At 43.3% G+C, this 14,389-nt stretch overlaps 1 protein-coding gene across 1 annotated transcript in view; it reads left to right on the plus strand.

Annotated features, from left to right (window-relative positions):
- Window positions 1-6: 6 nt before the first annotated feature.
- The window catches only part of ANKH (ANKH inorganic pyrophosphate transport regulator), a 159,954-nt gene continuing 145,571 nt past the window's right edge, over window positions 7-14,389 (plus strand). The window contains exon 1 of the mRNA XM_011994185.1: window positions 7-186. Within this exon, the coding sequence (XP_011849575.1) occupies window positions 91-186 (96 nt within the window). The 5' untranslated portion in view covers window positions 7-90. The remainder of the gene's footprint in view (window positions 187-14,389) is intronic.

The following is a 14,389-nucleotide window of genomic DNA, read 5'->3' on the forward strand; positions in this document are numbered from 1 at the left end:
CCGCGCCCCGCTCGCCCCGTCGCCCTTTGCCTCCCCGCAGAGTCCCCTCGCGGCAGCAGATGTGTGTGGGGTCAGCCCACGGCGGGGACTATGGTGAAATTCCCGGCGCTCACGCACTACTGGCCCCTGATCCGGTTCTTGGTGCCCCTGGGCATCACCAACATAGCCATCGACTTCGGGGAGCAGGTAAGCCCGGCCCCGTGCCCCGCGCCCCGCGCCCGCTCGCCCTGCCTTGGCCTTACACGCCCGGACACTGGGGCGGAGGGGATTCACCTGCTCCGAGTCCCTCTTTATCCTGGAACATTTGGTCGGGTGTGCAGCTTGTCAAGGGTGACTTTTCTAGCACCCCATTCCCCCTCTCCGTCCCCTCAGTTATTCAGCAGACTTTTCCAGCCCTCTCTGGAAAATGTTAAAGACTGGATGGTGTGAAGCTTCACCTGTGTATGGAAGGGTTTTTAGTGCACGGCAGTATTATGTAATTTGCAATTATGTAAACCTCAGCTGTGTAATTAAAATGTAGTTGCTAGTAGCCTAAGTGCTGGGTTTTTATTTACCCGTGGCTGGTGGTAATGGTGACGGTGGGGAAATTCTGTTTTATAATGCGTCCAAGTTGATTTCCCAGGTACTTCTAATTTTTAAACATCTGTTTCGTAGCCCAGGTAAGGATTAGGGGTATCCCGAATGTGTCCTGATAAGCCGGTCTTGACCATTTCTAGTTTGGGATTTCTTTTTTTTTCCTTTTCCTTTTTCTTTCCTTCTTTCTTTCTCTCTCTCTTTTTTTTTTTTTTTTTTTTTTCAATGGACCACTAAAGAAGGGAGCACGTTTTTGTTTGGTGTCGCCTTCTCGTCCTTGTTTCTTTTCACGTTTTCTCCATGTGGCGTCATTGCAAATCTAGCGCTGCAGGCTCTCCCGCGATGGGGCATTGGCACCCTGCACCTTGCATGTGGGGACCGTTTTGGCAGGGCCGCCAGCGGGATGCAGCTGCGTCCTAAGGCCAGGGAGAGGATTTGGTGATGGGGAGGCAGTGACGTGCCACCCTGATGGGCAGGTGTCCCAAGTGGCCAGAGCGTGTGACGAGCGGCACTCCCGTATTGTGGTACTGTCTGTCTTCTTTCCTTTTAAGTCAAGAGACTTAAACGGATATTTATATAGAATATGCGTCTATTTTGATGCAATACTCATTGTAAAAGCCAAACAGCTTTCAGGAGGCAATTACAAACCGGAGATTTGTTTGACTCCTTCGTTTGACGAATATCTGTTTGGATTTGTCTCTCTGTGCTCAGAACTTTTGAATAATTGCAACTCTATAAGCTCCCTAATATGTAGCCCACATTGTAAGCTACTTTCTACTTTGAATTTTGTTGATGATAGGTGTTCATAGTATGGCATATTCTCTAGAGACCTTTGTTTACAGAGCCAACCAATGTCCTTTGATAAAATCTTGTCTCTTCTGTTGCCACTGTGCCCTGCCAGTGCCTCACAAGGGTACCCCAAGGGCTTCTCCTTCCCTGCTCCACCCTGTACCTGCCCACCTTCCCTTCTTTCTATAGTAACTGGTGACTTTAAACATTTCCTACAATCTGTAGAAAAGCTTCTAGACACGAATTTACTGTGTCTAGAATGGCCCATTTTAGATGAGTCAAATGCTGTATATTCACTCGAGCCTTTCCTATTTTAAGGCTTACCTTCTTGAAGCTGTCCCAAAGGTTGTCAGAAAGCCCAGGCCACTCATCTGAACCGGTGTGTGTTTGTGTACATGTAAGAATCATATAGAGATAACTAGTGGAAATAAGAGTAGTCTGTGTCATCATTAAACCACCTGATGCATACCACAGTATTGCCTCCCTTTTGCCTTGATTTAATGAAAGGCTGACATAACTAGGTTTGATTTTAGTATAAGAAAAATAATCTCCTGAAGTCACAAAAGGGAGGTTAAACATAAGAGACAACTATCTAGATGGTTTATCCTCACGGGTCTAATAATTCTAACTCATCCTTAAAACATTGCTAACCTGATTATCATAGCTGATGTAAGCACGGTAACGGTGTTGTGTTTTTGCAGAGAAGCAAAATGTTATCAACAAGTGTCATTTGAGGTCCTTTTCCCGAAAACACCAGAGTATTTATGAGGTTATAGGCTGCCTGGCGGGCGGAGATATTTTATCACAGAATTAAGGGTGGAGCAATGTGGGGAAGAAATTGATAGGTTTTCCAAACATTGCTTTGCCTTCTGGTGTCAGATGATAATTGTTTTGCAAAATGTTGCAGGGTGAGAGAGAGCGAGACTTGCTTACTCTTTCTCAGCATTAAACTGGAGGGAAAGAATTACAGTGGGAGCTGAAGAGTGGCCTGATATGTGTGGGTGATGAATAGAAGAACATTTTACCCCAACTCTTCTGAAGCACAGTAAAGAGGAGGAGAAATGAACCAGTTTGCAAGAGTAGGTCTACGTTAGCTGAAAATATGCAGTCCTTGAGTTTATATGGAGTTCTAGACAGACACATGTAGGTCCTGCTGCTGAGTGGGCAGGTGTATTACACCTTGCTGGGAGTGAATGATGGCTTATTTGTCAGCCATTTACAAATCCTAAGATGGAGAGGTAGCACGGGAGAACAAAGGTCAATGCAGCCTCAGGTTCACATGCTTTTGAGATGATTAAGACATGCAAAATTAGGCTGGGCAAGGTGGCTTATGCCTATCTATGATCGTAGCACTTCGGGAGGGCAATCTTTGGGAGGCTTAAGCTAGAGGATTGCTTAGGCTAAGGTGGGAGGATCGCTTTAGCTCCTGGGCAACACAGTGAAACCTCATCTCTATTAAAAAAAAAAAAAAAAAAAAAAGGCTAAAATTGTAAACTTTATATATGCATGTTGTACCACAATAAAAAAAAAAAAAAAGAGGTCAGGCACAATAGCTCACACCTGTAATCCCAGCACTTTGGGAGGCAAGGTGGATGGATCAGTTGAAGTCAGGAGTTCGAGACCAGCCTGGCCAACATGATGAAATTCCATCTCTACTAAAAAATACAAACAAACAAACAAAAATTAGCCAGGCATCGTGTTGCATGCCTGTAATCCTAGCTACTTAGCAGGCTGAGGTGGGAGAATTGCGTTGAACCCTAGGAGGCAGAGGTTGTAGTAAGCCAAGACTGTACCACTGCACACTGCAGCCTGGGAGACAGAGGAAGACTCTGTCTTAAAAAAAAAAAAAAGAAAAAGGAAAAGAAATGCAAAATTAGAAAATAAAACTTCTCATGAGCTCTCAAGTTCCTGGCTTGTCAAGAACAAAACAATAGCAAAATTATATTAAATGTTTCTTAGATGAGGTGTTTTATGATGATAAATATCACAGTTCATGGTTTCTTTAAAAACATGTACAGATCTTTTGAAATGGAAATCCAGCTATGTACAAGATTCCACTGAAAGTTAAGTAAGTTGCACATGTGAGACCATGTAAAGAAATTGCCTGTTAATGACCCCAGAGCCAGAGTGTGTGGAGGGGCTAAGGAAAGAGCCTGTAACAGTCCTTCCAGAAACTTCTGATTTTCTCCATGAAAATTACCTGTTGTATATAGATTTCTTAGCCATTTTATAGCTCAGTCAGGGAGGAAACCAAATATTATGGACTATTTCCTCTAACAAAAGTAGCAAAACCTATTATCACGTTTTTTTCAGTTTTGGTAGTGGCAGTAATTTGAGGTGGTGAGGGGGAGAGGTTGAATTTTTATACTAAAAAAAGCTCTATGGAATAAAATGATCTGCCCTGTCTCTACATAGGCACCAGAGAAAATGGGAACACATCTCCTTTTGCAGAAACTGAAATAACATTTGTATTATAGAGCCCTATAGGTATATAAAATACTTTATGATCATTGTGTATCTAGAATTATTTTATCTCAATGTTTACAGATTGAGAATCAAAAGTATTAATCACTTCCATTAATTGAGCACCTAGTATGTGCCTATATCTCAGGATATGATATATATGAGGAAAGAATGAGAGACCTACGCATGGTAAGGTACTTGTTCAAGATGACACAAGCAGTAAATGGCAGAGCTAAGGTTCAAGCCCATACCCCCCTGGCCCTTACAAATTTAGGAATAAGTTCTGGCTTTTCTGATTCCCAGACTAGGTCTAAATTTAATCTTAACTGTCGTATATTGAATTTTTTTTTTTTTTTTTTTTTGAGACTGAGTCTCGCTTGTTGCCCAGGCTAGAGTGCAGTGGTGTGATCTTGGCTCACTGCAGCCACCATTTCCCAGGCTCAAGCGATTCTCCTGCCTCAGTCCCCCGAGTAGCGGGGACTACAGGCGTGCACCACTACCCCCAGCTAATTTTTGTATTTTTTGTAGAGATGGAGTTTCACCACGTTGCCCAGGCTGGTCTTGAACTCCTGAGCTCACGTGATCCGCCTACCTTGGCCTTCCAAAACGTGAGCCACCACGTCCAGCCTGTGTGTTGAATTTTAAAAACTCAACAGAGGTAGGATGATTAAAAGGAGGGCTTCCAGGAAAGGGATATTATGACCAATAAGTTCATTTTAAGAAAAGCTGAATTACCCAGATAATTAAGTCAACACTGTATCTTATGTTAACAAGGTTGGCATAGCTTTCAGTCGGAGTGGGGGTGGGGGAAAGAAACAACTGATACCTCACAATAAAGTTGTTTAGAAGTCACTTGGTCTTTATCATTAGAACAATACAGATTGCTAAGGAAAGGAGCATACTGAGATAGTCTTTAAACAATATATTTCTTTTAAAGTATCTGCAAATGTTCATTTCATCTCACCATGTTCAAAGAATTGTTATTCTGTTTAAATTTGGTTCAAAGTCCCCAATTTCCTTAAAAGCCAAATTCACCAAATGACATAGAACAAATTAGGTAACTTTTTTTTTTTTTTTTTTTTTTTTTTTGAGATGGAGTCTCGCTCTGTCGCTCAGGCTGGAGTGCAGTGGCGCGATCTCAGCTCACTGCAAGCTCTGCCTGCCGGGTTCACGCCATTCTCCCGCCTCAGCCTCCCGAGTAGCTGGGACTACAGGCGCCCGCCACGATGCCCGGCTAATTTTTTGTATGTTTAGTAGAGACAAGTTTTCACTGTGTTAGTCAGGATGGTCTCGATCTCCTGACCTTGTGATCCGCCCGCCTCAGCCTCCCAGAATGCTGGGATTACAGCCGTGATGAGTCACTGCGCCTGGCCTGAACTTTTTAAAAAGGTACTCAATATTACTTAAAATGTTAAGGGCAACGTTGCTGTGAATACCTTGAAGGAGAAAAGATTGAAATTGTTCTCACTTGAGAAATGTGTTCTGCCTAGGGCCAGGTAATCTACTCTTTTATGCTCAAAGGAGAAATGGGACTGGGTGTGGTGGCTCGCGCCTTTAATCCCAGCACTTTGGGAGGCCGAGGCAGGCAGATTACCTGAGACCAGCCTGGACAACATGGAGAAACGCTGTCTCTACTAAAAATATAAAATTAGCCAGGCATGATGGCAGGCGCCTGTAATCCCAGCTAGTTAGGAGGCTGAGGCAGGAGAATTGTTTGACCCAGGGAGGCGGAGGTTGCAGTGAGCTGAGACCGCACCGAATACCTCAATACCTTTCAAATACTTTAGATATTTCAAGTTGCCTTGTATGATTTACTGAATTTGGTTGGGTCTAATATGATAATTCGAAGACCAGAGCTGTTTATCTGTGAATGGAGAGTTTTGCACATGAATTGTGACAATTCCTGGAGTTAGATGTGTAATAGGAGTGTTCATGTATCTTCAGCCCTTTCTATTTAGGAAACCTAGAGTTAGGCTTCCACAGTATAAGAGGGTTCCAAATTATTAATATCACAAGACGGACAAAAAGAGACGCCCAGGAAAAATAGCTTGGAGAAGCGCACCCTCTCCACGCCTCCTCCCAAAGTACAACAGAAGTATTTCATTCGATTAGGAGGAACGGGACTAAAAAGGACAGATGCAGTCTATGGCGCTGGCTCCAATAGGGAAGAGCCTCTTCATCCAAGGTCACTGAGCAATGGAGAGGACCTCCTTTGACAGTGCTTAAGAGCTTGCCTTAAGAAACAAGACAGGGATCTGTTGTAAGATTCACTTCCCAAAGCGCTTAAAGAAAGAAATGGAAATCTCAGGCTAAGGCTCTGAGTCACTGGGAGGGAGACTTTTCCCCCTCCAGTCTATTCTGTAGTAACAGAATAAATTTCAAAATAATTATTTTTCCTAATTATAAATAGAAGTAATATCGGCAAATTGTTTAAAGTTTGGTAAATATTTTTTAAATGGGAAAAAGTACCTCTAATTTCACTCCTAAAGCTCCTTTAACAATTTGGGTATCTCCTACCAATTTATTCTTTTATTTTATTTTTTTTAATTATTATTATTTTTTGAGACGGAGTTTTGTTTTTGTTGCCCAGGCTGGAGTGCAATGGTGTGATCTCAGCTCATCGCAACCTCCGCCTCCCGGGTTCAAGTGATTCTTCTGCCTCAGCCTCCCAAGTGGCTGGGATTATAGGCATGCGCTAATTTTGTATTTTTAGTAGAGACAGGTTTTCTCCACGTTGGTCAGGCTGGTCTCAAACTCCCGACCTCAGGTCATCCTCCTGCCTCGGCCTCCCAAAGTGCTGGGATCACAGGTGTGAGCCACTGTGCCTGGCCGCCAATTTATTTTTATAACATAATTGAGGAAGTATATGTGTATGTGGGGTGTGTGTGTGTGTGTATACATTATATATACACACACATATAAAAATGGTGTGTATGTGTATATATGCACACATTATATATATAAAATGGTGTATGTGTATATGTTTCACAAAACACAGAAGCATTTTCCCTAAACTATTTAAAAGTATTTAAGTATGATTTTAAATTGCAGCTTAATATGTGGTTATGAGAGCATGCTGTAATTCCTTTTGCGTATATTACCTTATTGTTAAACAAAGGTTTGTTTGTTTTTGCAATATAAAGTTTCAATGAACATCTTTGTGTAATAAGTAGATAATGTGTTTTCTCTGACTACCTTGGGCTTTATGCCTGGCATAATTTGGTGCCTATTTCAGTTTCCGATTCATACATAGAAAATGAGGTCATGCCTTTCTTGCAGTCCATATTTAGTCAAGGACACTGTGACCTCCTTAGTCCAACTGGTACTTACTTCCCTGCTGTGTTTCCCAGCTTTCTTTAGATGTCCATCTGCATTTAAAATACGTCTCTTCAGATGACTTAGGTAAGCGGGTTGTTTTTAGAGCCATAGGAGGTATAATCCTGAGGTTGGTTTGTTTACTCATTTACTCATTCATTTATTTATTGAGGTGGTTTGATGACCAGCCTAGATACTGCTCTATCTAAATACTTACAAGCATATCAATCATACAGAAACAATATTTAAATCTCTTTCTAGTAATCAAATTCTTTAAAAGCAGTTTTTATTTTGTTTTGTTTTGAGACAAGTCTCCCTCTGTGGCCCAGGCTGGAGAACAGTGGTACAAACAGCAGCTTACTGCAGCCTCGAATTCTGGGCTAAAGCCATCCTCCAGCCTCAGCCTCCGAGTAGCTCGGATTCCAGGCATATGCAACCATGCCTGCCTAATTTTTTTATTTTTGTAGAGATGGGGTCTTGTGATGTTGCCCAGGCTGGTCTCGAACTCCTGGGTTTAAGCAATCCTCCCATCTCAGCCTCCCAAACTGCTGGGATTATAGGCATGAGCCACCACATCCAGCCTAAAAACAGTTTTTAAAGGGTACAGTGTGATACTGTTTATGGAAACCACTTTTTAGATGAGATAAGCCCAGTTTTATATTAGCGGTGAATAATTTGCTTTCCATATTTGCCTTGGGACAATGGAGCAGGTTATGTTAGGTGGGAGGAGGAGAGAGCATGGGTGGAGAACCATTCTTTATGGTCTTGTGTGAGTAAATAAACCTTGTTAAGCTCCTGGTATAGCATACCAGAGTGACTTGGGTGGTGTCTACATTAAAAAAAGAAAAAATCAGGTATTTTTTGAACACCTATGACTCTATTAGTTTCTGTAGAGATGCAATAGAGAAAAATCCAGTTTTCTACAGCCTTATCTTGGTCTGAGCTACCCACATGAGTGAATTTGCTTGATAACTGAAGCTAATACTTCAAAGTGGAAGTCACTGGGTTTTCCTCTTTTTTCAGTATGAAAACTAGTATTGTTGGAAATCTAACCTATACTGCACATTTATCTACCTTATTAAATGAGTGTCATATGGCAAAGCATAATGTAGCATCTTTGGAGGCTGTGAATGTCCATTGTGCCGGGAAGTCACGTGAGATTCAAAATACTTCACCAAGGGATTGGCACCAACCAGTGGGAGCTGACCTTGGCCAGTCCGGAGCCCTGCATGACCAGCAGCAGTGTTGTGGCCTTCTTGAGACTCTTAAGTGTGTGGTAGGGTTTAATAAAATTTTTTGTAGGCCATGTGCCTGCTTTTATCATTTTAATACTAACCAGTTGCCAGTCAACTGGTTAGTAGTAATCAGTTGCTACTGGTTTCAGTAACTGGTTACTATGGACTCAGTTTCCTCTTCTTGCTGTGCAGTATACCCGTGTAACCACTTAATGATAACACAAACACCATAAACATAGCTGATGTTTATTGAGTTCTTACTTTTTAATGTTCTGCTGTGGACTTGCTCTGGGCCCAGGCAGCTAAAATTCACTAGAATTCCAGGAAAAATGTAGGAGTAACTTTGGTGGCTTCCTTTGGGAAAAGCATTTATACTTCATGACACTCGTTTTCCTGCTCTCATTTTGCATCTGTTCCAGAGAGATTCTAGGGCCAATGGCAGTGAAGTGATTGTTGAACAAGGCAAGGAAGCATGGACGTATTCGACCCAGCCCCTGCCCTCAAATTGTTTAGATCCTGGTTAAGAAAACACACATGAAGCACCTTTTTGCAATCGGAGCAGCACAGAGCAAAATGTCTGATTATACAGCACAGTTTATTATGACACAGGACGAGGTGCTCAGTAATTGCAGCCGAGCAGTAAGTCTGTGGTCATGAAACAGCAAGATGTTTGGACACAGTTCTCATCTGGATGTTCCCACCTCCTGCTTTTCCTCTCTAAATGCTCTGCTGGGGAACGTGGAGAGCTCTGGTCTGCAAAGATGAAGATAGAATTGCAAGATAGGTCCATTAGCAGGCTTCATATCAAGCCGTATCAGCCCAGGTGTTGTTTTTGTTGGTTGGTTGGTTTTCCATGGTTTTGGGATCATTCAGTTACTGTTCCAACAACCAAATACCAGTCATGATGCTCTGAGAACAAATGAGCTTAAAATTGCAAAGACAACATTTAGGAGGGATTTCAGTCAACTAGAAGGTTTAATCATCAGAATTTACTGTTTCTCCTATGTAGTTGCTTCTTCATACCAAAAATGCCCTTTTTTTGTTTGTTTGTTTGAGACAGAGTTTCGCTCTTGTTGCCCAGGCTGGAGTGCAGTGGCGTGGTCTCAGCTCGCTGCAACGTCCGCCTCCCCTGCAACGTTGAGCCATTCCCCTGCCTCAGCCTCCTGAGTAGCTGGGATTAGAGGTGCGTGCCACCATGCCCAGCTGATTTCCGTATTTTTAGTAGGGATGGGTTTCACCATGTTGGCCAGGCTGGTCTCAAACTCCTGACCTCAAGTGATCCACCTGCCTGGGCCTCCCAAAGTGCTGGGATTACAGGCGTGAGCCACCATGCCCAGCCCCAGAAATGTTCTTAAAGTCCATCCAGGGAAGGAAAGTAACTTGGTTATTTGTTAGGGCAAAGGTTGGGGGCAATATTTATTCCGCTAGATAAAATGTTATCAAAAGACAGTCTACAGCTGGTTCAGGGTCCCTAGGGACAGACTGACCAGCTTTGTCTCTACTTAGGGGGAGGATATTTTGGCTTAAGTTAGTTCGCAGGTCCTAGGTGGTTTTTAGATCAGTTATGGCATTTTCCAGAGGCACCGAAAAGTGGGTTGATAAAAAGAGAGTGTAGATAAGAATCTACACTCTCCTCAATAAGATGGGCTGACGTCACTGTCCCCAGCCTGGGGGACAGAGGAGGGGCTGTACATGTGTGGCTCAGTAGTCTGGAGCATGAGGAGGTGACAGGCACTGCACACACCACACCCACCAGGCTATCTCACCTGGGCAGAAACATGCCAGTAAGGACCTCTGGGTCCAGGCTGGGGAGAAATCCAAAAATAGAGCAGAGTCCCCAGATAGGGGGTTTCAAAGATGACTTCAAAAGTGAGGTTGAGGCTTCTTAGGACATTTTGTTGTCCTGATTAAATGGCTGGAAAGCAGAATGTCTGCTGACAGGTTAATTAGGCTTTTCCTAGCGAGCCAGATGAACCAGGAACCAGGAGGGGCAGAGGTCAGCTCTGTGGTTATCAGCTTCCGAGGACATGAGAAGGAAAGGTGGCTTTTGTTCTGTGCGTGACCCGAAGAGGAATATTATGTGCCTGGAGTCTTGGGGGTTCAGTCATCCTGTGCGAGCATTTATGTTGTGAGAACTAGTTGCTTCAGGTTACTGCCTTTCATTCAAATTATAGTGAGTCCGTATCAGTAAGCTTTTCAGAACCCTTGCTTCACTTAAAAAATATACGTAGGCCGGGCATGGTGGCTTATGCTTGTAATCCCAGCACTTTGGGAGGCCAAAGTGGGCAGATCACTTGAGCTCAGGAGTTCAAGGCCAGCCTGACCAACATGGTGAAACTCTGTCTCTACTAAAATTAGCCAGGTGTGGTGGTGGGCGCCTGTGGTCCCAGCTACTTGGGAGGCTGAGGCAGGAGAATCGCTTGAGCCCGGGAGGTGGAGGTTGCAGTGAGCTGAGGTCGCGCCACTGCACTCCAGCCTGGGCGTCACAGTGAGACTCCATCTCAAAATAAATTAATAGTAAAATAAAAATATATACAACATTTAAACGGAGGATAGTATTTGAGTTTCTGCCTGCCGTTTTCTAATCTGCCCTTTGACTTAGCTGAGGCTGCTTTGTGTTTCCCAAACTGTTTTTAAGGTGATAAGAAGTTTGTATGCTTTTTTATGCTGCCCTGTGAACCACCCGGAGATCGACTGGCCACTGGGTCTTGCATTTTAATAGAGGGGAATAGTAGTGTGGAGAATATAAAATAGTAAAAACAACAACAAAAAGTTCTCTGACTTCTCAGTGCTTTAAATGGTTTAGAGGAAATTCACCGCGGCTAAGACACTGAGGCCTCCCACCATGTGTGGCCTAAACTTGACATTTTATAAAGGCAAACTGCACAGAGGAGAGTAACAAATAACCACACTTAATAAGGAGGCAGTAACTTTCAGCTCTTCGTGATTCCAGCCAAGTCCAATGCCACAGTGCGTGGAAAGACAGCTCGCAGCCAGCCTGACAAGGGAGTCAAGACAGCGCCCTCCTCCTGTGCGGGTTTCTGTGTTCGAGTGTCGCTCGCTCACCGCCTTCTGGAGAGAGACCTTGTCTCTTTGGGACGGTTTTGGAGGCAGCCTTGTATCACCTGAGAAGACACCTGGCCTGGAGCCTGGCGTGCAGCCGGTTGTACCTCATTTCTGCCCCCACACAGAGACATTCCACCACCTGGGGCTCACGCCTATTGGGCTGTCTCCTAAACGTGGGCAGATTTCCTGGCATTGTAGGTAGTTAGTCCACCACGTGTTTTCCAGCCTCTCCTAGACAAACCAGTGTTTCAGCACCGAATAGCAAGGAGCTTGGGCTTAATTCCAGGTATAGTGGAGACCTGCCGAAGGGCCCTAAAGTGGTGGACGGCAGGAAGCCTCACTAGCTGAACTGTAGAATCTCCTTTGTTTTTGTAAAATTCATATTTACTCTGATTTCCTTTAGGCTCTACGTGAAATGTACAGATCTTAAGTGTATAGGTCTATGAGTTCTGTCAAATGGCAGATGCATACCTGTGTGTAATCCACACCATGAGGATATGGGACGTTTCCGTCAGCCCAGATACATCCACAGTGCCCCTTAGCAGTCTTCCTAGCCAACCACTGTTCTGATTGCTGTGCCAGCCTTTGTAACTGCTCGTGAAAATGACACACGTGCATTGTTATTACAGTGTCTAGCACCTTATCCTTTCTTCTTGCAAACTGTAGCTTAATATCGAGTATGTTAGTGGCTTTTCAGCAGGTGGAGAGTTTGTAAAATAATTGTTTCCAACGGTACACATCTTAAATTAGGTGTACTGTTGATCATTTTGATGTTCAGACATGGTTTAAAAAGCCTGCGTTAAAAAACTAACGTCTGCAACAAAATGGGGCATATACATACAATGGACTATTACACAGCCTTAAAAAGGAATTAAATTATGATGTATGGTACAACACAGGCAAACCCTGAAGACATTATGCTGAGTAAAATAAGCCAGACACAAAAAGACAACTGTTGTATGGTTGATGGCATTTATATGAGGTACGCAGAATAGTCAAGTTTGTAGAGATAGAAGGTAGAATAGTAGTTACCAGAGGTCAGGAGAGAGGAGAATAGGGAGCTGTTGTTTAATGGACTAGAGTTTCAATTTGAGGTGATGAAAAAGCTCTAGAGATGGATGGCATTGATGTGCACATACTTAATGCCACTGAATTGTACACTTAAAAATTATTAAAATGATAAATTTTATGTATATTTTATCAAAATTAGAAACTTTCAATTAACACCATAAGCTACCGGAAAAGCCTGTGGTATTTGAAGAGGAACTCCCTTTAAAAGACTAAATGTATTAATTGTGTTGTATTTATAGATCCAATTCATTTTCCTTTTAAAAAGAAGGAAAATAAAAGTATCAAAAAGAAAATAAGAATCTTATGCAAGCCCACCACCTAGAAATCTGTATCTTATTTTAGTGCATAATCTTCTTACCTCTTTTCTACGAATGTATTTTATTTTATTTATTTGTTGGTTTTTTGAGGTGGAGTTTCACTCTGTTGCCCAGGCTGGAGTGCAGTGGTGCGATCTCGGCTCACTGCAACCTCTACCTCCCAGGTTTAAGCAATTCTCCTGCCTCAGCCTCCCAAGTAGCTGGGATCACAGGCACCCACCACCATGCCTGGCTAATTTTTGTATTTTTTTTTAGTAGAGATGGGGTTTTACCATGTTGGCCAGGTTGATCTTGAACTCCTGACCTCAAGTGATCTGCCTGCCTTGGCCTCCCGGAGTGCTGGGATTTCAGGCATGAGCCACTGCACCCAGCAGTTCTTCTTAACGTAATACTTTTAAACTGCCTCTGGACTTTCATTTTTTTAAATAAATACTTTTTGGACCAAATATATGCTGCATCTGTGGCTAGGCATACTTGCGAGGAGAGCAGGGACTGCATTGGTTTTACTTCCCTGTATATCCGGGAAGGTCTCACTTCCTGCAAGGAACTGCTTTGTCTCTAGTTAAAGGGAGGATGTTTGGATGCCTGGTACCTTTTGGACCAAATGTGTACTGCAGGTGTGGTTAGGCATACGCGTGGGGTGGGCAGGGACTGTATTGGTTTTACTCCCCTGTATATTTGGGAAGATCTCAGTTCCTGCAGCGTTCCAGAGAGAGAAAAGTGCTTTCTTTAAGTGAGTTCACTGGTGCTCAAGAAGTTTTGCTTCCCTGTGAACATGTGGGTGGGAAAGGAAAAAAAAGCGTGCAGACCTTCCTACATGCCAGACCCTCGGTGTGGGACACGTACTGTGGAGAGTCACCTTTCCTACTTCGAAGATGAATAGGTGAATAGCTTCTGGCGTGTGGAGCCAGGCTTGTCTGACTCGTGGCTCATGCTTAGAGTCGCATAGGTGAATTTTGGTGTTGACAGCCTGCGAGAGAAAAGCAGAGCTGGTGATATTTAGGGAAAATCAAAGAGAAAAACGTTCTTTTTCCTTTTCTAACAGGCTGACCATGTTTTTATCCATTTCACCTGGTCTTGCTATTTCAAGTCTATATCAGAGAAAAGGAGCAAAAGAGGAAGGAGAGGGGAATTGGTTCATCCTCATCCAGAAGTGAACTGAGTTCCCAGGGCCAGTCCTGTGCTCTCCCAGTATCAGTGGTGCAAGCTGCTCACAGCATGGTGGATAGAAAAATCACGGGCACCTGATCGTCAGGACCTCTGCACCTACTGGCTCTGTGACCTTGAACAGAGAACTTGACCTCTGTAGGCTTCAATTTTTTCAACTGTAAATAGGGATAAAGGATTGATATACCTTCTTTTGGAGATCTGGACCAAACAGACTGGATGTGAAAGTGCTTTGAAAAGTATGAAATGGTGCATGTATGTCTGATAGTATTGCAGAAACTTTGAGTTTGGTGTGCAGCTGCTATACCTGCTTTATTTTTATGTTTTCTTTCTTTCTTTTTTTTATTTATTTATTTTTAGAGACAGGATCTGGCTCTGATGCCCAGGCTGGAG

Source organism: Mandrillus leucophaeus, unplaced genomic scaffold (assembly GCF_000951045.1).
Source record: "Mandrillus leucophaeus isolate KB7577 unplaced genomic scaffold, Mleu.le_1.0 Scaffold445, whole genome shotgun sequence".
In the NCBI taxonomy this organism is placed as follows: domain Eukaryota; kingdom Metazoa; phylum Chordata; class Mammalia; order Primates; family Cercopithecidae; genus Mandrillus; species Mandrillus leucophaeus.